This window comes from Gymnoscopelus microlampas (assembly GCF_963454915.1).
Source record: "Gymnoscopelus microlampas genome assembly, chromosome: 9".
NCBI lineage: Eukaryota > Metazoa > Chordata > Actinopteri > Myctophiformes > Myctophidae > Gymnoscopelus > Gymnoscopelus microlampas.
In genome coordinates, this window is record NC_139946.1 from 31,516,729 (window position 1) to 31,544,063 (window position 27,335).

Here is a 27,335-nt window from a genome sequence, read left to right on the forward strand (position 1 = left end):
ATCATCACAGTGATCCAGGTCTCAGGCGCTGTTTGGCTGTGGCCTCGTTGACCTCACAACGCACACAGACACACTCATCTCCTGCACTGATGGATGTTCTCCACCACAACACTTAAAGCTGAACGCAAGGCACTGCGTGTCCTCACAGTAAATGGTCTGGCTGAGTGAGCAGTCAGGCACTCCAAGTACTGCAAAGCACTGGAACTCATCAAACTCAATGGAACTCATGCTGACTGTTGGCTCAAGCACCGGTCTACACGAGCCATACTGGTACACGAGAAATACTGGAACAGTCTAGACAAGCACGGTAGTGGGGCTGCAACTATTGATACAATTTTAGTATTTACTAAGTCGATTAGTCTGATTAACCACTTTATACTTAGATACGTAGATTTTTTAAATACATTTTCACCCAAAATGGATCATTTTTATTTGTAATCTACTCAATTGATCAGTTCAAGTAACTGCTGGACTCCTACATGGTAGTCTAGTCAACAACGGGTTGAACAGGCGATACCGGATGGTCATCTACAGAATCCATCCTTATCACTGAATTCCCTCTCTTTCGAATACTTGCAATGAACTTCCTGTTCTTGTGGTTGATCCTTCATCCTCTCTCTCTGTTGTTCTCACACTCTTTATCAGCTGTGGAGCAGTAGGACCAGATGACTTCAAAGCAGGAGGCGAGAGGAGAGGTGAGGACAGACCCCCACCACCTCACTCCACCCGAGAACCCCCTGCCGAGGCCAAAATGACCTCCTTTACACCCCCCCCCCCCCCCCCCCCAATCTCCTTCCAGCTGCTGCTGTGACATCCCCATTTGGCCGTAATCAGCTCCCAGCATCCTCTCTGTGGAAGGGGAGGGGGGGTTTCAACAAATCGTCACGTTCCTCCTCTTCCTCTCCCCACCCCCCCCCCCCCCCCCTCCTCTCACCGGGCCTGCAGTAACATCAGCCCCCACCACCTCTGGCTTGATGAATGCTGTCCTTGTGAAGAGAGGAAGCCACCCCCACACCCCGACCCCCCCGCCCCATTTCACTCCCCCGACCTGGCGTTGGTAACTTGTCCTTTAAATAGAAGTGAAAGCTAGGGACCACCGCCCCTGCAGGTGCTGGCGCTCTATAGTTACACACACCGCAAGAGCACGTACTCTACGTACCCCTTGACTCCGACACACACACATGGACCACTCTTGGCCGCAAGAACGCAGAGCCATGCACCACACACACACACACACACACACACACACAGGCTGGCCCTGGTTGCTGTCACAGAGCCTCATGACCAAACTGAATCCAGACGTCTCTTTCTCCACACGCCTCATTTAAACCCTGTCCTCTCCACCCAGCACCAACCTCAAACCAACCCAGGACCCCCTGGGTAGAGGAACAACAGCTGTGTGCATGCGCGCACACGTGCACTGCAAACAGGATCCGGGTTATTGCCGGGCATGTGGTGTCTCTTTGGTTATAAATACCTTGTTGTCTGTCTAAGAGAGTCAGCAAAGGTGTTCCTAAAGTTTTTCATGGCGTGCGCGTGTGTGTGTGTGTGTCTGTGTGTGTTGTCCCGGTTACAAGCCCACGTCTTTATTTGTACTGTACATATGTGAGAATAAACAGGATTGAACTGGAATTGAGCGGCGGGGTGTGGTGGAGAACGAGAGAGAGAGATGATCGTAAGACGAATGGAAACAGAGGAGGGATGGGTGATGCTGTGGGGCTGTCACACAGAAACCTGTGGAGCCACCCTACACAACAAAAAGGTACTCAGCGATGGATGGGGCGAGCAAAACTAGCTTCCCACTGTTTAGCAATCCGACGCAGAGCATGGTAGACAGATACTGTAGGTGCTTGTGAGGTTTTGTTACCACGGTGACAAGATTAGTTTTTTATGAGTTTCTATCATGTTTTTTCCGACAAGCAATGAGAGGAGTAAAACACAAGAAGATCACACGTGCCCCCCCCCCCCCCTGCCACCACATTGCTAGCTTTTATCTGGAAGGGATTGGAGAGATTAGCACTCTTATCTATTCCTCTTTCCTCTTCCATTTTTCATGAGGCCCACCACCACCACCACCCCCTCCCACCCATTTACATCTGGCCACCTCCCATATGACACCCCCCACCTCCTTTAATTTCTCCACCTACATACCCAGGCATCCTTTTATGACGCTCTCCGACAAACTGCTCCATAAGAGAAATCAGGATCGACTGCCACACACCAAAAAAAACGGCTTCGTCTGACGAAGAAAGAGTGAATTTTATACGCTGGACCACAGCTGCACTCCGCCGTTATTAGAGCCCGCCGTTAAACTATTACGGTTGTATTAAGAAATATCTGGCTCTTGCACAGGTCTATAAATCAGCATGCAGGCTCATATTTTCATATGAGCTCCAGCCAAGTCCACTCTGCTCTGTTAGAACACACTAAAGTATGTGGCTGAGACAAGGGAAGCGAGGTTGATCAATCACAAGACTGACACAGCAGCATATGCACACATCTGCGTACACGTACGCATACACAGATATACACATGCACACGCTCTGTCTCTCACACACACGTGCACGTGTTTGCACTAGATATCAGTTGCAGGCCGACTACAATGTCTAAACTAAGGCTTGTGTGTTGCGTGTTGAGCCTTACAGATGTTAGCGCTTAGCACCCGGGCTAAAATTAGCCAGGCACATATAAATAAACATCGATTCAGCAAATAATCCCCATTAATATGAGTCATCAGTCTTCAGATGGTGGCATGTTAAGTTGTCATTGGAGTCGTCTATCAGGTTTTTTTTATGTCGGTACATGTTACAGAGCTTGATGGGAGTTTAATCTCTCTCATCTATCTTTAGCCTCAAAAAGGCACCAGATTATCGATGCCCTTGACAGTGGCCGATCCCAGCTACATTGTTATGACTGCAAAGACCATGATACATGGGCGGCATTTGTGGCAATGTCAGTAGGCAATTTTTGTCAGAAATGCAGTGCTTTTGATATTCTATTCCGACGAGCCCACTGTGTTACCCACATTGACTTTTCACCGATTTCCCTGCTGAACACACATCATCGACCTCTCTCTCTATGCAACATGTGCCACAAAACCATTTATAACAATGACATATCGGGGCAAACAAAAGCACTGCTCCCACGTTACACACACATAAAGAAAGGTTAGGAGAAGACAATTGCCAGGGTTCAAGTCCAGCCCAGCTCCGCCCGTGTCTCTCTCACCAGGGTGGGAACAGCGGAGCAAGGGGTCGGAATGCTGTGGAATGGCAGGCCTTTGAAGGGAGGCCTGCGGCGGGGAAGGGCTTTTGTTTTTTTCTCGGGAAGGGGAAGCATCGGGCTGGAGTTTTAGATATCAATGGAAAGACTTCCCCTCGGCCAACGCAGAGCGGCGAGGCCGCGGATTGACTGTCACTCCTTTATCTCCTGGCGGCTTATCCCTCCACAACGGAAGAGAGAAATGTCAGAGATACATGTAACGGGAATATTTCCCGGAAGACGCGGCCTATAAACACGGCGCAATCCAATCTGCCTGGTGGAATTCATTGCTTTAACCACTTAAGCCCTGTATACCTCATTGTACAATGAATAGAGAAAATAACAGATCTACAACCTCACAACGCGATGCATCGTGACACGTTGTGAGCTTGTAGATTTTCTATTACTGTGCTTTTGGAAATTTTGCTTTTTGAAAGCACTCACCTATAACGCCCAAAATAGGCATGCCGAGTTAAAATTGGTAAAAAAAAAACCTGATTACAGAACGTCCACTTATTAAACAGACTATAGTGACGGTACATGCATGAAGACAGAGATCCTGAGCTGTGTATGGGAGAGCACAGAAGAGGAGGTCCATTGACCCGAACCCAAACTATCCCACGATCCAACAGGGAACCTGCTCAGACCACAGCAGCAACCTCTGGCTCTCCAGCTGTCTACTGCAGCAAATATTCACACACACACGGACAAATACAGAAACACACACACGCACATTGACTAGTCGATCACCTGATGCACGTACACCTGCATGCGTGTTGTGTTCACACAAACACCCACTTACAGTGATGAAGTTGAACCGTTTTCATTGAAATGGGTCCCGGGACCCACAGGTGGTCATTCGAGTGTCTCCATCAATTTAATTGATACCCAATAAATGCATTTTTTTGGGCAAATTGTAGTGTATAACTTGTCTTTGATGGCTCGGGCACCTAGGCTCTAAAGTAGCCTGACAACGCATCGCGGGTTCGAGTCCCGTTCCCGACGATCTTTGCTGCATGTTTCTCCCCATCTCTCTCACTGTTTCCTGTCAATCTCTACTTTACGCTAATAAAAAGGGAGAAAAAGCTCCAAAAATATCTTAAAAAAAAAAAAAAAAATCTTGATCTCATATTGTTATGGACAGTAAAAGGTAATATAATAGCACATAAAGACAAATAAAGACTATGTAACTCTAAGTCTGGCAGAGATCATGGTTCAGGTCCGTTCAGATGTCCAATGGAATGTTTGTGTTTTTTATGGTTTTAAAAACTACAGATATTGTTCATAACGCAGCATTTAGCAGGGTAAAGTAGGATGCGTCACACGGACACACGAATGGTGAGTTAAATGTGTCCTTTCTTAATACAAGATGCAGGACGCACAGCGTTTAACATTACAGCACTTATAAATGACACGCATGTAATGTATGCACAGACCCACACAAAAGTATACACACATGTGGTCGCCTATCTTCGCTCAAGAGTTCTCCGTCTTCACCAGGCTCCGCTCTTAACTTCTACCGTAGGTCCATGCAGGGCAATTCGGAGTACTCTACTTTCTCAGACCACCACCTCCCCACCAAGGGGCCGACCGCAGCCCGTCTGGCCCGGGTCCCGTTACCCGTTTACCGTGTGGGAGCGGATACCAACGCAAGCTCACAGAGGGCCGTTCAAAGGCTTGCATATGAAATTCCTTCCTCTGGAGTCGATACCTTACACCTCATCTGCATATTCACATATTCAAAAACCGCCACTTACTTCCTCTTGCTGTGCACGATGGAAAGCGGGCACAGATGAGTATTGTTTCAATTGGTAGTTTTTTTGTCTTTGGGCCCGGGGTCGCCAACCGAGGGACATGCAGGCGCTGCTAGAGAATCAAGTGTGCACGTCGAGATGAGGAATTAGTGATCACTATTACATGTACACATGAAGAATTCGATTTATCTTTCAACCATGTATTGCCTGTCCACCAAGACGTCTGAATAGACCCATTCTTTTCAGCTCACACACAGAGCACAGATAAAAATACACTAAAACTGTAACTGCCGTTCTAGGAATTCTGCCGAGGCCTGCCCGTCACGTAGCCGACACGGATCACAGGTCTTATCTGACAGCATGTGTCAGATAAGACTGTGTGTCAAACACACACACACACACACACACACACACACACACACACACACACACACACACACACACACACACACACACACACACACACACACACACACACACACACACACACACACACACACACACACACACACACACACACACACACACACACACACACACATACACAGAGAGTAATGAGAACTGCTATTGTGTCTGTGACAATCTCCCAGTGCGGTTATACATTTGTAAGCAAACAACAGCATACCACAATGACACTCGTTGGCACTGCGCCAACTCAGGCCTGCCAGCGATTGCTCTGGGCCAATCACAGGGGCATTCATTTTGATGTTGTCTTCTTTTCTTTTTAGCATATTGCCGCTTTCTGCGTGTGGAAAATATCTGTAATAGCTGGAATATACATCGATACTACATTCATACGTAGCATTGTGGCCATGTTGAAAAAAGTAGACAGGTACGGACATGAGTGTTCAGTTCTATTCATTTACACTATGTGCCGGGGAGATGCTGTCAGGGGTGTGACTGACAAGGTGGCAGATTCTTCAAATGTCTTGGCATACAAAACAATTAATCCTGTTGTGACTGCACACAGATGGCTTACATTTTATAGGAGAAGATGATGTGGTCTACATTATGTTCAGACAGAGACAAACTATAGTCCGCACTCAAAAACCTAGCCTTCTCTGATCCTTTATTCCATTGGTTCTCAAAGTGGGGTCCGGGGACCCCCAGGGGTCCTTGAGGGAATTCCAGGGGGTCCCCAGCTAAATGATAGATTAGGAACCAAATGGACCCTTATGGGTCTGTAACTCAGAGAGTGTACAAATGGAACCAAATGGACTCTAACGGGTCCATTTGGTTCCATTTGTACACTCTCAGAGTTACATTAACATAGATTTTAAAATATAAATTGTGGTCCAAGAGATAGAAATGCCATTAAATGGGGGTCCGTAGCCTAATGCATGTCAAACTGAGGGTCCTTGAAATTAAAATGGTTGAGAATCACTGCTAGAGCCGTAAAAAATCTTCTCTTATGGGGGTCCCTGGCATATCTTTGCAAATGGGGGTCCGCGGTTTAATAAGTGTCAATTCGGGGGTCCTTGACATGAAAAAGTTTGAGAACCACTGCTTTATTCAGTGACGTCAGCAAGGCCACTGGAATAATGTGTTCACCTCTGACTACTGCTGTGAACTTAATTAATAGGAGACTAAGACACAGCATGCATTAAGAACATCAGTGTGAGGTTTACCTGACAGGTAAAATGTATAGGGCATAGCAGTGTGCAGCCATTTTGTGGTGCAACAGATAGAAAACCCATCATTTTTTTCCCCATAGAGATTGTATTATTTTAAGCCTGGAACCAAGCCATCCAGGCTCCTGGTGAATCATGACATTATAAAACATTTAATTCTGTCAACATATATTTGAATATTTAATTATATAACTATATTTAATAAATACCCCTTTTTACGGTTTAAAAAAGAAAAATGTGTCCGATCAGCACCAAACTTGGCCCCTGGGGGACGCATAGTAAATGCTACTGTTGTGACAGTTTTATTTCGAGAGTTGAGAAACGCTGTAATTTACTGTTCTCAAGTACTGACTGAAGCTGTGTTCAGACTACTGTACCAGCGACAAAGCAACAGGCAACAAGTCATTTTCAAAGGAAAGCGGTGACATGAAGCTACAAATTGACACCCGACACTTGTAGCTACATGGCGGGCGTTATGGGCGTCATTTTAGATTTCTTTGGCTATTCAAAAATAGCAGATATACAAGCTGCTATTTTTGAAAAATCGTGAAAATGTGTGCAAATCTTTGAATATATATATATATTTTTTTAAAGAGAACATTTGTAACCGTCATTTGTCTCAACAAATGTATTTTCTGAAAAACTATTAATGCTATATCAGTGGTTCTCAAACTTTTTCATGTCAAGGACCTCCAAAATGATATGTATTTGGCCGCCGACCCCCATCTGAAAATGTTTTGTTCCAGGGACCCCCAGAAGCAAGTTTTGCTTTAAAAAAATATATATATTCAAAGATTTGCACAAATGTTCACGATTTTTCAAAAATAGCAGATCTACAATTAAGCTCATACCTATGAGCTTGTATAACTGCTATTTTTGAATAGCCAAAGTATAAAATAATGGTTTAAGTGGTTACACAAATTTTAATGGGTTAAATTGAAGAAAAACAAATTATTGCTGTTAGTTGTCACTCATCATAAAACAGCAGCTCTACAAGCTCATAACAGAGTAAACAGACGCATTGAGAGCTTGTAAAATCGGTTATATTCTATGAGCAACACCGTCGTTAATCAAGCTCAGCACAAAATGCAGCTTGGCAGAGGGTGGCAGCTAGCCTATAGTGCTTGAGCACGACTTCAAGAGCAACTCTGCGACAGTAGAAAGTACAGTAACAGGTCATGCTTCACCGTTTTGTATCTTTGTCAACAATAGTCTGAACACAGCTGAAGACACTGCAAAATGTCTGAAACACAGGTGTCGACCGTGTCGTCTATCCTCCTAAACAGCCATATCAGTAATTCTGTGCTCAGGGGTAGTGCGTTTGACAGTCCTGGCAGAGCAAGGTGATATGGAGATAATCCATAAAATTGCCAGGCAGTTATCTCCTAATCTGGGATAAACATGGCTTTACAATACGCCACAGGGCCCAACGAATGGAAATGCATAGAATAATTGTATAAGTTAACATTCAGGTTTTTTTTTCTATTATTCTATGATACATCCTTTCTGGTTTGTACACAAGTTGGTGCAACTCTGCTCTGGGTGCATCTATGGAAATGGCTGTTTATACTTTGTATTTTAACCACTTAAGCTCACAATGATGTGTTGATGTTTTTTTTAAATGTATTATTAATTATTTTGATAATACATCCCCTTCGGGGATTAATAAAGTATATGTCATCTCATGCCCTAAATAAGGACAACAGGTTGAAAGTGATTTGAAGATTATAGGGGCTACTTTGCACATTTTTTATCTACATACTGTAGTTCTATTGTGAGGAGGACAAAAAAAAATCGGACAAAACTTCCCATTGTGTTACGTGAGAGAGCTCAGAAGAACTGCACCAACTGATGGAGCCACCAGGATGTATTTCTATATAAAGTTGCATGATCTTAGGTTTATTTTGTAAAAGCGATTTGAAATATTTTCAGCTCAAACACCAACACATTTACAAAAGCTCAAAACTATCCTCTTACATATAACGCGACTCTGACACGGACAGAGATCTCTTTAAATGACAACAACTTTTCTACAACATCCAGAACTAGATTCACAAATCTGCTGGAATAAGAACAGTAGCACTGGGGTTAAACATGTGGTTATGATGGACTATATTTTCTTACTTAAGCCACAAGTCAAAGCCAATAAATGAGAGAAGAACCTACTCTAACAGTAACAATAAAGCCATGGCAAACCTCAAATGCATGCATGTTGCAGAGATGTCATGTGTGCATGTGTGTGTGTGTGTGTGTGTGTGTGTGTGTGTGTGTGTGTGTGTGTGTGTGTGTGTGTGTGTGTGTGTGTGTGTGTGTGTGTGTGTGTGTGTGTGCGTGTGTGCGCACGTGTGTGTGTGTGCGTGTGTGTGTGTATTGGCCCCTCCCTCAGGCTGTAAGGTGTTGAGTGACACTGGTAATACCTTCATGTCTCTTAAACCCGAGGCGGGTACGGACACAGAGTGAAGACATGTCACCGAGAGTAGAGGCGAGAGAAACATCTGTGTCTCACACACACACACGTACACAAGCTCTCCCTTTTTTTTTTAGAACTATGCAAGTTAAAACACAATCCAAAGCAGCCAAAAGACGTGCACAGAACCTCCAACACCCACCGAGCAAGTAATCACCACACACCACTCAGCGCACTCATCATGTCTCACTCACACATACAACACAGAGGTGCCTTTGTTTATGATATGATGTACATGATATGGCTTTTTAGTCCGGCTAGTGATGAGGCTCTAAGGATGGTGATGTTGGTTGGTCTATCTGTCCACCACTTTGGTCCCAAACAACATATCTCAAAAACTACACTGGCTGTTTTATCATTTCATTTGCATAGCACCTTCATGGTCCCCAGTTTATGGCCATTACTGATTTGACCCCATGGTCTTTCCTACAATGCTACCCTTTGGCCAAAAATCTTTCTTTAAGCCTTACCCGTAAACCTTTTTGCCATTTTTTACTATTTTGAAACTAAATAGTTAAAATAGTTGAAATAGCCGGCCTGGGCCGCAGGGTGGCGGTCCAGGGCAGGCACCCTAGGCTACAATGCCAACCTGACAGCGTGTCGCGGGTTCGACTTCCAATCCCGATGACCTTTGCTCGTGTCACCCCCGTGTCATTTCCTGTCAGCCTACTGTAATCTATCAATAAAAAAAAAGTTCAAATAGCCGTTCCACAAGCTCACAACGTGTCGATGTAGAACTATTTGACCGTTTTAAAAATGTTTTTCAAAATAGTAAAATATGGCTAATAAGTTTAGGGATAAGGGGTAAGGCGGCGCGCAAGTTAGGGCCCTTAAGGTCCTTACATACCGGCGAATATTGCGAATATACGCAAAATTCGGACTCGTTCCGAATAATTAAAAGACGCTTTTTCGCTTCGCTTTTTCGCTCCATGTACGGAGTGTGGAGTATCGCCACAACACCGCCTGTCAGGTAAGCACCACACCAGGGAGAGGCCATGGGACAGAGACAGAGTGAGACCACGCAGACAGCGCACCAGCCTGGGCAGCGTCATAGAAGGGCGTTACCTGCCACTCACCATCATGAATCAGCCCCAACTCAGCGCAGCTGCGGCGACAGGTTAGGTGTGGCACCTGGCTACAAGTGTGGCTACTCTGTCTCAGTCTGGCATTGGCTCTCCTGGTGACTGGACGGGTGCTACAGGCGGTAAGGCAATATTCTCCACTATTCCCGCACATTAATGAATGCTTGTGAATTGCAGTAGTAAAGGATACTCTCTGTTTACTCCTAGGCAACCTGTGGGAGTTAATCACATTACCCGACACAATGCATGGATAAATGACGATGACGCTGAGGCGCATGGATTCCAAACAGAGACATTGTGATGCATGAAAATACCCCGACGCGGGGCGAACTTTGAGTTTGATCTTTATTATTTGAAGTGATCTGAAAAGTATTACCAAGGACCTGAGGGTCCCATATACGAAAGGTGTTGAATAAAAACCCTTAATTGGGCTTGTACCCTGCATTTTGTGTTTGGCTTTGATCAGTTCCCCACATATGGTGGAGAATACGGGTAGACTGATCCACGCCAAAACCCCCCCAAAAAAAAATGGTACGTACCAGTGCCTTAACGGCCCTACTCAAAGGCCAAGCTGACTTACAGACAGCGGTACAAAGTTTAATTGCCAAAATTGCCCGAGAGGTGGCTAGCACACGCGCCCCTAGAGAAGTACTCACTAAATTGACACCAGAAGATGATATTGAAGCGTACCTGGAGGTGTTTGAGCGCACCGCAGCCCGAGAGAAGTGGCCAGTGGCAGACTGGGCCTCACTTCTGGCCCCGTTTCTCACTGGCGAGGCCCAGCGTGTCTGTCGTGACCTGACCCTCGCCGACGCCCAAGTCTACCAGAAACTGAAGGACGCCATTCTCGCCACCCAGGGCTACAGCCTCCCAGCTCGAGCGCAGCGCTACCACAGCTGGGCCTACAACTCGGCCTTTCCGCCCCGACCGCAGGTGGCGGCTCTACGGCGCAGCGCTCATAGCTGGCTTACCACCGGGGGAGATCCACCTATCATCGACCGCATAGTGATCGACAGATGTATACGTTCGTTGCCGCCTGACGCCCGGAGATACGCCTCCCAAGTGAGTCCAAGCTCACTGGAGGCACTCGTGGCCCTCTTAGAAAACCACCAAGTGAGCGTGGACATGATGAGGACCACGCGCACCGAAGCAGCCAAGAGCCCTGGGGAGGAGAAGCCCAGCCGCGATCGTCGAAGGTCGACGCCACCGAACCCATCCGCCGCCCGGACTGAGGCCGCCGTTGCCGAAGGGCCCACCCGAGGCCCACATCAACGCCGCTGTTATGTCTGCGGGCAGGCGGACCATATTTCCTGGTCGTGCCCCGAGAGAGAGCGCGACGTATCCATGGGGACCGCAGCCAGCTCCGACAGCGCGCGGCCCTGCCTGCACACCGGCACCAGCCCGCACCGCCAGACGCGCCTGCCCGTGAAGATTGGACGGACCGACACGCACGCCCTGCTGGACTCCGGCAGCGCGGTGACTCTCGTACGAGCGGACCTGGCCGGGAAGCTCAGCGCCGTCACCGTGCCGGTAACCTGTGTCCACGGCGATGTGCGCCACTATCCAGTGACCCAGCTCCGCGTCCAGACGCCCCGGGGAGACGCCGTGGTGCCAGCCGGGGTCGTGCCCAACCTGCCCGTGCCGTTGCTGATCGGCGCGGATTGTGTCCTGTTCGCCCGGTACTGGGACCCCGGCCTGCTGCGCGGTACCGCCCGCCACCGCCGCCGACGCGCCCCGCGCCCGGCGCCTCCAGGCGCGCTCCACGCCTGCCCGGCGTTCCGCGCCACCACACCAGCCGGCCTGAGTGACAGCTCCCCGGCCGGAGATGGGGGAGACGAGAGAGACGCGAGGGACGAGAGAGATGAGAGCGACGAGAGAGACGAGAGAGACAAAGAAAAGAAGAGGAGAGGAGAAGACCAGAGACGGGAGGCGGAGGACAGGCAGGCCACGTCAAGCCAGGGGGCCGCGGGCCCCGCTGATGTTGCGGACCCCTTCGCCGAATTCCCCGGCGCCGAAGCTCTCGAACCACCCCGGGCTGGGGGGTTCGCCACGGCGCAGTGGACCGACCCGAACCTGGACATGGCGCGCCGGAACGTGGCCGCCATCGACGGGAAGAAATGTGAGGGGGTGAGTGCATTGAATCACCCATACTTCCTTGTAAAAAAAGACTTGTTATATCGGGGTGTGTTGGACAAGGGGGGGGACCTAGTCGAGCAGCTACTTGTGCCAAAAGAATATGTGTCACGGGTGTTATATTTAGGACATACGCACCAACTAGGAGCGCACTTGGGAAGCCAAAAGACATACGAGCGCATATTGGCCCGCTTCTACTGGCCCGGGGTTAAACGGGCAGTAGAGGACTTTTGCAAAGGTTGCTCTGAATGTCAAAAGACCGCTCCGCGGCCCACGTTTCATAACCCTCTTGTACCAATGCCGATAATTGAAGTGCCGTTTTCACGCCTTGCCATGGACATTGTGGGCCCGTTGCCAAAATCCAGTCGCGGTCACCGCTATATCTTAGTGATATTAGACTATGCCACTCGATATCCCGAGGCCATTCCCCTGCGGGCGGCCTCGGCGAAAGCGGTGGCCCACGAACTATTGATGCTGTTTAGCCGGGTGGGCATAGCTGAAGAAGTACTAACGGATCAAGGCACCTGTTTCATGTCCCGAGTGATGTCACAATTGTATAAATGGCTGAAAGTGAAGCGCATTCGCACCTCCGTCTACCACCCACAGACGGATGGTTTAGTCGAGAGGTTTAACCAGACTTTAAAAAAAATGTTGAAGAAACTAACTGATGTGGACGGGAAAGACTGGGACCAGTTGATTCCGTATGTGCTCTTTGCCATCAGGGAAGTACCGCAATCGTCCACGGGGTTCTCGCCATTTGAGCTTGTGTATGGCCGGAGGCCCCGTGGTTTGTTGGACATCGCCAAAGAGACCTGGGAGCGCCAGCCTTCTCCCCACCGCAGTGTGGTGGAACACGTGGAGCGTCTCCAGGCCCGGGCGAAGACCATCTGGCCCCTGGTACGAGAACATATGGAGAAAGCCCAGCGAGACCAGGCCCGGACCTACAACCGAGGCGCCACGCTCCGCGAGTTCCAGGTGGGAGAGAAGGTCCTGGTGTTGGTTCCCAGCTCGGAATGCAAGTTCCTCGCAAAATGGCAAGGACCATACGAGGTCGTGGAGAAGGTGGGCCCCGTGGACTATCGGGTGAGCCAGCCCGGCAGACGGAAAGGCCATCAGATCTACCATGTGAACATACTGAAAAAGTGGATCTCAGCCCCCCGACTACCGCTGCCAGCGCTGATGACCGCCGTGCCCGCGCAGACGCTGCCCCCGGTGCCCATCGGAGAAGACCTCGTCCCAGCCCAGACCCAGGACATCAAGGACCTGCTGGGGCGGAACCGGGACATATTCTCCGAACTCCCCGGCCGAACCACGCTGATCCGGCACGACATCCGCACGGACCCGGGGAAGGTAGTGCGCCAACGGCCATATCGCATCCCAGAAGCCAGACGAATCGCCATCAAAGAAGAGGTGGCCAAGATGATCGAGTTAGGAGTAATCGAGGAGTCGTACAGTCCATGGTCCAGCCCGATCGTGATTGTACCGAAGCCGGACGGGACGCTGCGCTTCTGCAACGATTTCCGAAAATTGAATGACGTCTCCGCCTTTGACGCATACCCGATGCCCCGAGTGGATGAACTGATCGAGCGCCTGGGTCCTGCCCGGTTCGTCAGCACGCTGGACCTGACCAAGGGCTACTGGCAGGTGCCGCTGACGGACCGGGCCAAGGCGAAGACGGCCTTCTCCACGCCCGACGGGTTGTTCCAATACACGGTGCTGCCGTTTGGAGTCCATGGCGCGCCCGCCACATTCCAACGGCTGATGGACCGTGTACTCCGCCCCCACCGAGACTACGCTGCCGCGTACCTAGACGACATCGTGATCCACAGCCCGAGCTGGAGCCTCCATCTGCAGCACCTCCACGCCATCCTTGGGGCGCTCAGACGAGCCGGGCTGACAGCGAATGCAAAAAAGTGCCGCATCGGCCTGACGGAGACCGACTACTTGGGGTTTACGATCGGACGAGGATGCGTGCGGCCCCAGACGCGTAAAGTGGAGCGGATTCGGGAGTGGCCCCAACCTGTCACAAAAAAGCAAGTAAAATCGTTCCTTGGCCTTATGGCTTATTATCAAAAATTTGTGAAAAACTATTCTACCATTGCAGCCCCACTGTATGAGCTGACGTGTCAAAAACGCCCCAACCACATTGTCTGGACGGCCGAGACGGAGGCCGCGTTCCAGACCTTGAAGAGCGCGCTCTGTGAGGAGCCAGTATTGAAAGCCCCAGACTTCAGCCGGCCCTTCGTCCTCCACACAGACGCGTCGGGCACCGGGTTGGGGGCGGTCCTCGCACAGGTATTTGATCGGGAGGAACATCCAATTACCTACGTGAGAAGAAAATCACTAGACCATGAGAAAAATTACGCAACAGTAGAAAAAGAGTGTTTAGCTGTGAAATGGGCAATTCACCACCTGCGCTATTACCTGTGGGGCCGTACCTTTACCCTCATTACAGATCATGCACCCCTGAAATGGATGGCCACCAATAAAGACCGGAACGCCAGAGTGACGCGGTGGTTCCTGGAGCTGCAGGACTACTGTTTTAGGGTGGAGCACCGGCCCGGGAAGGAGATTCCACACGCAGACGCATTATCCCGGATGTATGAAGTAGAGGAGCTGGAAGCCCCCGGACCAAGCGGCGGGCTTAGGGGGGGGATATGTGGAGTATCGCCACAACACCGCCTGTCAGGTAAGCACCACACCAGGGAGAGGCCATGGGACAGAGACAGAGTGAGACCACGCAGACAGCGCACCAGCCTGGGCAGCGTCATAGAAGGGCGTTACCTGCCACTCACCATCATGAATCAGCCCCAACTCAGCGCAGCTGCGGCGACAGGTTAGGTGTGGCACCTGGCTACAAGTATGGCTACTCTGTCTCAGTCTGGCATTGGCTCTCCTGGTGACTGGACGGGTGCTACAGGCGGTAAGGCAATATTCTCCACTATTCCCGCACATTAATGAATGCTTGTGAATTGCAGTAGTAAAGGATACTCTCTGTTTACTCCTAGGCAACCTGTGGGAGTTAATCACATTACCCGACACAATGCATGGATAAATGACGATGACGCTGAGGCGCATGGATTCCAAACAGAGACATTGTGATGCATGAAAATACCCCGACGCGGGGCGAACTTTGAGTTTGATCTTTATTATTTGAAGTGATCTGAAAAGTATTACCAAGGACCTGAGGGTCCCATATACGAAAGGTGTTGAATAAAAACCCTTAATTGGGCTTGTACCCTGCATTTTGTGTTTGGCTTTGATCAGTTCCCCACAGGAGCCATTGACTTTATAAGGTTTTTTAAAAAAACGCATTATTCGCACGAAAATCTAAATTAATTATACACCCAAAAGAAGCACTCCTTGGCTCTGCCTGAAGAGAAGAGACAGTCCTTTTGAAGCACCATTATAACTTCACCCCCTTCCAAATGCAGTGACTCCACATGCACAAGTCATTGTGTACAGTCCACTATCTCATACTGTACCTGCCCGCGATGAACGTGGAGGACAGACAAGGTTATGAGAGGTGTTTTCGATTAAGTTCCATGGTTTACAGCCTTCGCCCCCCCTGAGGCTCGACAGCTTAATTTGACTATAATACGATCAGCACGACAGTTTGATTTTACTGCAATGGCTGGGACAGTTGACATTTATTACAAAAGGCATCACTTGAGACTATTATTATAAATGGGTTTAGCTGCGATGGTGGCCTGTGCTGGCCACACATTGTGAAAACACACCCAGCTTAGCTTACCCTGGCCTGGCCTGCTCCATAGGCTGAATAGGTTGGGCTGTTGATGCTGGGCTGGAGTCACATATTACCATACCAGTGGTATAGGGACATAGGAAAGATTTTTTTCCACAGGGTAGATAAAATCCCCAAGGATATGCGTGTGTGGTTATGTGCGTGGGTGTGGGTGTACGGCACGTGTATGTGTGTTTCTGTGTGTGTGTAGGTGTACGTTGTGTGTGTGTACTGTGTATGGGTGCACACACACGTAATTCTATGTATGCGTGAGTGAAGGTGTGTAGGTGTGTACGTGTGTGTGAGTGTGAGTGTGTGCTTGTGCATTGGGATTGGCCATCACTGTCATGGTGGCTGGCCGGTCTGGGGAAAGTGTGAATGCGGCCCAGACCAGTGTTTGTGTATCTATGGCTTTCCCCCTCGTTATGTTCATAATTGAGGGAAGGAATGCTGGGGGGGAAATGATTGGAAACGTCACACGGTCCTCAGCCGTTCCCAGTACCACTCTGCAGCCTCACGGCCTGCGTGTGATGACTTAACCTACAGCAGAGAGAACACCGATCGCTAACACTGCAAACACGCACACATACACAGGCGTGTGCGCGCACACACACACTTCCATGTGTCACTTTCTTGCTTAACTCTCAGTAATCATTTTGTGTGAGAGTGTGTATGTGTGCGTTTCTGAGGAAAGAGCAAAGAAAAGTAAAGAAAACAGCGGCTTGTTTTCTTTGGAGTTTGCCCACGCTGCACACAGAGACAGAGGAGAGAGATTATCTCCTGACTAATCGTGTTCTCTTCCCCATTAGACACCGTTCTCCAACGCCCCCCACCCCCCGCAATGCTATGCACACAAACCTGCACACACAAAGACAAACTCACACACACACACTTCTCAGTGTGCAGTCTACGTATACTCGCTTGAATGTATGGGTATAATACACAGATACATTTCAGTGCACATGTGCTTGCGCGCAGACACTCAGAGACACACACACACACACACCTCAGGGTCACTAACTGCAACTTGAGCATGTCTGTAAGGCCTGCCATTCACTTAAATGGGACTTTTAAAAGTGTTTTACATGCCTCAATGGGGACCGCCATGGTGTTGTTCTAAAGAAAACACCTCAAATATTTTTCCAAATGGTTTTCTGCATCTTTCCGACTGATCTTGACGGCCCGGTTTTCCAAGCAGATTGTCTCAATCACTCACCAGTAATCACTTCAATTAAACAAACTTAGTGCATGGCTAATTGATTGATGATCACAATACTGTAGCTGCTACATTTTAAATTATTGGTTAGATGCAATCAAAACAAATTCAGGGAATCTCTCCGCAAGCTCAGCAGCAATCAACTAGTGTTACTGTGTAGGCCAACATGGGTAGCGTCAGTCAGCCGTGACAGTTTACCGCACGACTGCCGATCGTGTCCCCCAGCCACGCCCGTCCATCCGTTAGCCTAACCTGTCCCACCACACGTCAAGGTGGAGGATTGATGGTTCCGCCGTAAACCAGAGATCATTTATTTCCATGACAGAGGCACATACGGGAGCAATCCATCAAACGTAACTGCACTCGCTCCCAGAGTTTGTCATACAGACGGTTCTGCTGTGCTAATGATGATGATAATGAATGGGAGCGACTGATCATCACTATGATCGCACCAGAGCCCAAGGGAGAGGGGTGGCAGAGACACTCACTTCCCAGTGCACACAAAGACATGATTTTAAAGCTTATTTCTCATCTCTCATGTCATTGTGGATGCACATGCCACATTAGTATAAATGCTCAGTGTGTGAGTGTGTGTGTGTGTGTGTGTGTGTGTGTGTGTGTGTGTGTGTGTGTGTGTGTGTGTGTGTGTGTGTGTGTGTGTGTGTGTGTGTGTGTGTGTGTGTGTGTGTGTGTGTGTGTGTGTGTACGCACACATGCTTAAACTACACGAGGGGCTGTTTAAGTAACACAAGGTACTTTGGGTACTCAAAACAAACCCTTTCAACTTTTTTTAAAACCCTAATTTCTGAGGTTCTTCAAAGGTCTGTACCTTTCATGAATCCACAGTGGCATTGGCCATATAGACTGTGTGTACAGTACATCGCATGTACATTCAGAGAGGGACAGATATAGAAAGACATCACTTTAGGAATAAATTATATGTTTTTGCCAAGATACACAAAGTAGAGTTACAACAATTCATTGCACAAACTAGAACTATGAACGGATGAGTAAGAATTTCACAATTACACAACAACTTAATCTCTATTTATTGTGCTGTAATGTCTCTCTCTCTCTGTATGTTCAGGATGCATCAGTGCTGAATAAAGGGCTGTTTGTTATAGTTGACATTCAAGGTAGATTGGCCCAACCCTTTCACACAGGTATGACAGCCTGATTTAGAGCTTCAATTAAATCTCTCTCTCACACACACACACACACACACACACACACACACACACACACACGCGCACAGCAGCAGCTTCATACAGTTACACACACACACACACACACACACACACACACACACACACACACACACACACAACAGGTAAAGCTCCAGAAAAATTTCCCATGCTTGGCAAAAACATCTTCATTAAGTCGACAAAAGTTCCTGGCTAAAACAATTACGTTCATCGAGATTAGCATCAAACGTCGTAACTCATTCGCGCTCCCTCGCCATTTTCTTTCTTCAAACCGTCTCCCCCTCCTTTTCTTGTTTTTGTTCTCTGATCATCATTCTACGCTCTGATCCAAACAAGTGAGATCATAGCTCATTACACCAAGCGTGTGTAAATAGGGTGCAATCTAAAAATTGCCCAATACACACACACGCACGTGCGCAGTACATGAATGCTTCACCCACACGCTTGGGCTGAGCAAGAACAAAGCCTTTTGAAGAGATTACAGATTGTGACATTCCGATGAGGGAAAATTCACAGATTGTGAAACATAGCAATTACACCGCCGCTTCGGACTCCATTTAACCACTTAAACCCTACAACAGTAAATACCGTATGTCAAATAGTGGCATGTATAAAAATAGCAGATCTACGCATCCCAGCTCAATACTTGTACAGTAAATTGTTTGCCGAAAGTTCACCTATATTTTTGCCATTTTAAGGTCCATCCATTTTTTTGCAGAATGTTTGCCTATTATGACAAGCCCACAATAGGGATGCTACAGCTCATGTGGTTAATCGGCTTGCGTCCGTAGGCCGGAGGCATGTACTTCTTTTTGAAAAGCAGATATTGTGTTGTGGGGGGGGGGGGGTGCAGTGGGACCCAGCCACAGCCCATACTCGGAGGGAAAAACTCAAAACAAACTGCATAAATTACACAAACAAGCCACTATGATGGGAAGTTTTGGTGTATACTATATTTCTGTGTGTGTGTGTGTGTGTGTGTGTGTGTGTGTGTGTGTGTGTGTGTGTGTGTGTGTGTGTGTGTGTGTGTGTGTGTGTGTGTGTGTGTGTGTGTGTGTGTGTGTGTGTGTGTGTGTGTGTGTGTGTGTGTGTCAGAGTGGGCAGCAGAAGTCAGGACTTGTGCTCGCCGATTAACAATGTTTATGGTGAGTAATGAGCTCATGTCACTTATTGAGAGATTGCGAGGGGCTGCATCATTTCATTGTGTGTCATGGATAAATGTGGGTGTTTGGCTCAAACATTGTAATTAAGAGGGCTGCAGTGATGACAGAAGAGTCAAATATTAGTGGCTCATATAATAGACTCTCAAAAAAGAAGCCAGCCCACCATTTAAGAGCAAGCATAAAGGAAAATTGGAGAGCAAATAAATACATAAATCTCTCAGGTGTCTTCATTAAGCCATGCTGTTAATGTGTTTGTAGACAGCGAGTCTGCTCATTCCTGTCCCTGTGCATACACAGTGAAAGGTCTATATAAACACTTCTATGAGTGTGCACACAGGTTGACAATACCTCAACAAGCTAATCCCTATGTCAACTGTATTGTATGCACAGAGTGTGTGCTTTATGTAAACTCTTTCTGATTTCCATGGCCTGGTGGATATGTTAAGCTCTCTTCCAGAAGCCTCTATGGCAATGTGGTAAGCAATACGACAACAAAACATGCCCGCATGCACGGCACATACTGCACCAGCTGCACATGCCTTTAACTGTATGCAACATAAAGTGCATATGATGCATTGCATGGAGGTGGAGCTAAAGCCACGGCACGGATTCAGCTTATGGAGGAGAGGTCATGTGAGCGCAGCAGGATGTCACTCCAGGTTACTGTCCTCCCAAATATAGTTAAATACTGTGGAGGCCGTTGGAAATGACAGAGATAAAGTAATGAGTAGGGGTGCAACTGTTAATAGAACTAATCGATTTAATTGATTATAGAAATACATTTTAATAAAATAAATCAATTTAGATTTTTTTTTAAGTTGACTTTTTTTTAAATAAAATAGCGAAAATAGAAGATATACAAGATCACAAGGAGCTCACATTTTTATATACGTATACAACAAAAGTAGGTCTTGGGGTGTTTAAGTGATTGGGTTGGCTTAAGTTAAATAGACTGATCGATTTAGTTGATTATGAAAAAAAAAATAGATTCCAAATTATAATATTTTTTTTAATCACGCTTCGATTATTCCATTAATTGAAATAGTAATTGATAGAAAAATAATAAAAGGTAAAACGTCTCTTTCAAGATCTTAAAATACACTCCCTTGCCTAATTTGCAATTCAAGTCTCTGTATTTGCTTTGTGATATAATACATAAAAACAAGTGATAACATAAAAAAAAGTCTCTGCATTTGCCCGCACAATGATAATGGCCATGTCAACTATTGCATAACTCTGGTATGATGTTTAATATCACTCTTTGTTGAATCTGGCTCAATCATGACCCTTGTTGTTGTTGTTGTAGTAGTATGTACCCAGTACCACCACTCCAAGCAGAGAGCTACTTTTTGGGTTTAGTAACATGGAAAAATCAACAACATGATTAAGCGGCAATAAGGACACTCCAGGAACCTGTCTTGTTCTTCAAACATCAGTGATCAGACAACACAGCGGTAAGCCAGATAAATCATTACAAACATGTCTGTTTTCTGAGAAGATGATTATTACTACGAGAGCCAAAATGTCTCCCTGGGGGACATAGCAACCCGGTGGCTGATACAGCATGATAAATATTTAGCGTAATAGCTGGTTGCTGCTGTTCACACCTCAGGTTTCCCTTGAACTTTCCCACAAAAAAATGCTAATTATACCGGGGGTTCCACCTCAACATGCTTGCCGTGCACAGGGTTCCCCACCAACAGGCTAAGCTAACACGCTATAGGCTAAATCACTCACCACTGAGAGAGGTGTGTGTGTGTGTGTGTGTGTGTGTGTGTGTGTGTGTGTGTGTGTGTGTGTGTGTGTGTGTGTGTGTGTGTGTGTGTGTGTGTGTGTGTGTGTGTGTGTGTGTGTGTGTGTAGGGGTATTGCTCAAGTACACACAAAGAAAATACTGTGAGGAAGCATATTAGAATGCAAGAACCCTAACATACTTCACATATTTTCCACAAAGTGTCAACATTATACCATTATATCATATTAGACGTTTGAACATTTTTTCCTGTCCCACTTTCCTGTCAAATTTTCTTCCTCAGATTTCACTGATGTCTTTCTCTCCTTCACGTTCCTTCCCTCACATGACTGCAAAGCAGGAACCCTGAACCATGCTGACCCACTCCCAAATATGAACCATCATTCTGCCCATGGGAAATATGTAGTATCATATATTCGCCTGCAGGGGGCATTTCCCTGACCGATCAGTTGCAATTCATACACAGCTACCCCCCCCCCCTCTACAAAAGTAGAAAAAATATATGTTTTAAATAGTTAAAACAACATAACTGGCCACATGGCAATGTTACCAATTTGAGTTTGCCTCGGTACTTTTAGAGGGGTGTACTAAGGATGAATTGTAATTGTGTATATGTTTAGAACTGGAACATAAGTTCTATAGAGGTTCCAGTAGGACAAGCTGTGTTGTCCCTGTAGAATACCAGAATACAATTGTGGTTAGAATCATCAAGGGACTGAGCCTTGGTGGCTCACTGCTGCCATCTATTTGAGACAGGTATAATTGCACACATGTGCCTCATTTTGCAAGACTTGAAAATCTCAGCTCATTTTGAAAAAGTAAGAACACCAAGAAAAACTGTAAAAAACGATGTAATGTTGCTTTTCTATTTACTGACTCAGCCTATTTATGCACGTAAACGTTGTAATCGTATTCTCCCTCTCCAAAAACGTTGTGGTGGGTTGTAAGCAAAGGTTACAACCTCCCTGGAGAACAGAGAAAATGAACTGACTCATGAGTACAGCAACAAGTCTGACCCACCAAAGCACAACCACAAAACTGAACGAGGAAAGTGCAGACTTGTTTCTCTTGGCACAGAGTGGTCTATTCTTTACGTAAAGTTCACATTCAACCAAGCTAAGCCAGGCAGCCTGTCTCGTATGAAGGCCTATAACCTTTAAAAACACTGCCTCTGGGATTGGTGTCGGCCCGGGGATCTATTCTGACCGCTGTACTAGCAGGCCACCAACGCAACGGAGACCTGTTTCTGCTCAATCAATAGGAGGCAGACATGAGAAAATGTGGACGCAAGAGATATAGCGTATCTCCATTTGGACGAAACCGCTGAGATTCCAAGCATGAAAGGCAATTTGAAAACAATGGAAAACATGGCGTCTTCAAAAGGAACACACGCACACACACACAAATGAGTCCTCTGAGACAGAAAACACGCTTTAGTGGGGAATGTGCTAATTTGGCGAGTCTTAGCCAGACGGGTCTTGAGCTCAGTGTGGTACATACACTGCACAGCACGCATGCCACTGAGGGCTGATTGGACAGCAGTAATGTAAACACCAATCAGAGAGTGAGTAAACCCAGCCAATGGGCTGTTAAGAAAAAGAGACAACTCATCTTTCACAGGGTTCTCTTTTGCTCTCTTTCTTTCTGTCTCTTTCTCTCTCTCTCATTCCCCCATTGCAATTTGCACAACCTTTAGTATGCCTGTAATACTCAGAATGCTTATACTAATGACAAATCATGGGTTATCTGAAACATACCGTAAAGCTGAATAGACACTGTACTGCAATAACCTGCCTACTACACCTTGCATCCTATCTCAGCAACATACACAACAAAACGCAACACAAGGGAGGTGATGACACAACCGAATCCGCTTGGCAACAATACTGATTACATTTCAATACTGACACTTGCATTAAAGGACCATACGGCCGCCAATGCATGTTATTGTCTAATCACAGCTTTGGCCATGTATCATGCATAAATATATACCATTGTTCCACTATTGGCTTTATTTTTGATTTTGCATTTGTTTACCGGTACATTTCTCCAAAAATGTTAAATGTTACCAAACGTATCTGAATAATTGAGTTAATATTGGCTAAATATTACTGAGCCGTTAAGAAGAAATGGTTGTTTGAATTGCTATATTTTTGAATATGAAAACAAATGCAAAACAGTGTCTTCCTCAAAGACCAAGCAAACCGAGGCATGCTTTGGAAGATCGTCAGCAGTAATGTCAAGTGTATGGTGAGACATAATAAGCTAAACACAGAACACCGGTGTGGTCCTACTCTAGGGGCGAACATTCAGCAAAAATAGCAGCTCTACAAGCTCACAACGCGTCGCGATCGAGCTTGTAGATCGGCTATTTTCGGCCCAGACATTTGGTGTAGCGGGAAAAAAAGAGGGGGCCTAGTATGGACCCCTGGGGGACTACGGTCAACAAAGTACAGTATAGAGTGTTACAGTGGCTAAAAGGGGGCAACGGTAGGAGTACTATTGTGTACTACAGAAAACCACTGCCAACATGTGGCTGCTTGAGGCTTATAAACAAAACTAAACAACAATACGCCAAGGAAACAAAATCATCTTTGTAGGCAAACAGGCATGTTAAATCTTGTGTGAGTGAGACTCTGGCGTGGGAGCTACTGTTAAGACCGGATGTCAGACAAACTGAGGGGGATAAAAGAGAGGGCTAGAGAGAGACAAAGGACGGGGGAGGCTCAATGAGGAGGATAAAGGAAGCTGAAACACAGATAATGGGATGATGATAAGTGTTTTTGTGAGGCAGAGATGGATAATTAAAGCTATGGATGAAGGACGCGCATGAAAGTCCACCCCCTGGGGTCGTCTCGCAAAGACAAGCAAGCCGGTCATGAAAAGACAAACCAAAACGGGATTCCTGGCACGTATACCCGCTCTCTTCCCCCTCAACATTTGATCTTTCTCAATTCCACACTCACTTCATCCTCTACCCACAACCCCACCCCCCCCCCCCCCCCCCTACACACACACCCGTCACCATCACCGTCACGGGAGAGTTGTGTTAATAACTCAGTCTGTCTGTTCAGCACCCCGAACCCTCTCCCTCCACCTCGTCAGTCTGTCTGTCGTGACAGCTACAGGTGGTGCTGTGGAACGGACACAGAGAACGGTGAGGAGAGCCATTGTTCTGTGACTAAGTGCCACGGTGGCAAACTCACAACACATTGCAACGTGTTGTGTATTTGCAATTTCTGACAATTATTCAAAGTATAAATGTGTGCTCAAGTGATTAAAACCAAGAAACAACACTTATGACATAAATATCTCCAATATCCCAAGAAATCTCAAGACTCATATCAATATATTGCCCAGCTCTACTGTCTATAATATACGGTACATAGATGTACTGGGTGTGTTTGTGTGTGTGTGTGTGTGTGTGTGTGTGTGTGTGTGTGTGTGTGTGTGTGTGTGTGTGTGTATTCTGTCCCCACACTGTCTTTACACACGCACAAACAGTGTCAGACGACATCCATTTACACACAAAAAGATGAGAATGATGTCCTTCCTGGAGTAATCGCAGAAGAATAAAAGGCAAACATAAGACTCGGTCCTATGTTGTGTTGCGCACATCGTTTGATGCTACAGCTGGCGGTGTCCCTACAGCCCTCCACTGTCCTTCCCCTATTCCCCGACCGCCTCCACCCCTGCAGCATTAGAAATAACCTCCACTGTGTTCTCACTGATGACTCCGTCCAGCGGAAACTGCCAGCACCCACACACACATAGAGCTACTCAAACGCACATCCGAGCTCTCTAAGGAGCTAAAGCCGATGAAGCAAGCTAGCCAGAGTGGGATTCCCTGTGTGTTGTAAGACAAGAGGAGGTGGATGTGGTGGTGGGGGTATTTAAGAGAGGAAGGGAGATGCTGAGTAGCCCGTGTGAGTGATCTTTTCCTCTGTGGTGGGAGAGACTGGAAATGCCTCCAAAGCGAGCGACGCTGGGGCTCACTGCTCGGGATGACGATGGGCCCGTGTGGTGAGAGGCGGGCTTAACTGGTGTTGAAACAAATAAACACTGGTGTGGAAACAAATAAACACTGGGAAGCCGCGCACAGGTACTGGGATCTTCTGTCACTGTGTGTGTGTGTGTGTGTGTGTGTGTGGCCCGAGGATGATCTGTTCATGTGGGAGGTTACTTGGGAGTGGAGTCATGGCCTCAGACCACAGAGGATGTGGAGAAAGGAGTCATCAACCTAGTCCCCCCGTCCCCGTCCCTGTCTCTCTCTCTCTTTCTTGCTCGCTCCCTCTCTCCCACTCAATTTCTCTTTCTTTTCTGTCTTTTCTGCTCATGTTCTATGATTTTTTTTGTCGTCTTATTTTCTTATGCTTACGCTTATGTTTTATTTTTTGTTTTGTTTTTAGATACTAATACATTCTAATTGTATATAATGTAAACGGTGAGGTTCTCTTATAACCCCTCCTAGGGTTTCTTACCTCACCGGCACAACAATATTCTGGCATCCTAGGAAAGAAGTAGTATACTATGTATTTACTGTATGTATATGATTCCTGTTCACAACGCATTGTGCTGTGAGATCGTAGATCTGAATTATTGAATAAGATGCCAATGGAGAGAGGTGGTTTGCGGGTAATAAGGTACCATTACCATCTGTTACACGAACAAAACAAATAACAGCACAATATCATAATCCACATTATCTTACGTCCACACTGCAATTGACTGCGCTAACCATAGTGTGACTACACTCTTGGCTTAATTTTTTCCACTAAGTGTTACACTAAAGGCAGATCAGTGTTGATATTGTGTAAGTCAGGTCCCAGTGTAGAGTTGGAGGCGGCTGAGTGGGATCCTCTCGAGGGTGGGGGGGGGGGGCACACTGGAGCTCCCAGACAAAAGGGACATTGTGGCATAGACCCACTCGTCCTAGATACACCGTTTCCTGTCCCATCAGCTCCAATATCCGCTCCAGATGAGCCACCCCACTTCCCATGGCTTTCGACATCGACACACAGTAGCGTCCGGCCTGGCCTGTGCTAAGAATCGCTGAAATGGCTGAAAGATTGTTCTGGCACTCTTGCGTATACAGCTCACCTAACGAGAGGGATTGGCTTCCGTTGATCTTGAAATGGATTTGACACATAATCAATCTGGATTTGACACATAATCAATAAAAGCTCCTAAAGTAGCATTTTACAATATAGCCAGAGAGTTTGACATTCGTAGTCGTGTGGATCCATTTTGTAACTTAAAACCACAGGGGTAGTAAGCTAGATTCGGCATGAGAAAGAAGCATCCCCTCTTTACATATTAAAACCTAATTCATACTCGCTGAAAAAACAAGGCCAAAAGAAATGGGGCATATCGCATTTTTCAATAGAAAATCGGTTATTTTCAGAGAGGGACACAGTCATGCAACGAAAACAGATTTAAATTAGGCTTTACCACTTCCTTTCCAAGATGCTTTGCCCCATAGCAATGACTCTTGGAACAGGGACTAGAATATGACCGAGAATGGATCCTGTCAGATTATGAGAGGTGGTGCTAACGTTACCTTGACATGACTCTGAGCGCCCAGGTTGTAGATCTCAGTGGGTTTGACCTGGTTAATGATCTTCACCAAGCATGTGCTGTCTGTCAGGTCTCCGTAATGCAGCTTCATGTCTGAAAGTTAAGCAACACACGATTGTGGCAAATGTGTGAATTCAGTTACAGGGTACAGCATCCAGTAACAATCACACCAACATCACACGTGTGCAGTTGAGTGCAGTACGACGGCGTCCCGCGGCGGAAATAGCAGATCTACAATGCGACGTGTTGTGAGCTTGTAGATCGGCTATTCTCTGCACGGGACACTGTTGTACAACCAAGTATATAAATCAGGCTTAATGTGGAGAGGTGTTTGGGGTTAGGACACTTA

General features: G+C 46.9%; 1 protein-coding gene across 1 annotated transcript in view; it reads right to left on the reverse strand.

The window, feature by feature from the left end:
• The window catches only part of gmds (GDP-mannose 4,6-dehydratase), a 167,546-nt gene that overhangs the window by 124,596 nt on the left and 15,615 nt on the right, over window positions 1–27,335 (reverse strand). Inside the window, exon 4 of the mRNA XM_084067896.1 lies at window positions 26,970–27,079. Within this exon, the coding sequence (XP_083924022.1) occupies window positions 26,970–27,079 (110 nt within the window). The remainder of the gene's footprint in view (window positions 1–26,969; window positions 27,080–27,335) is intronic.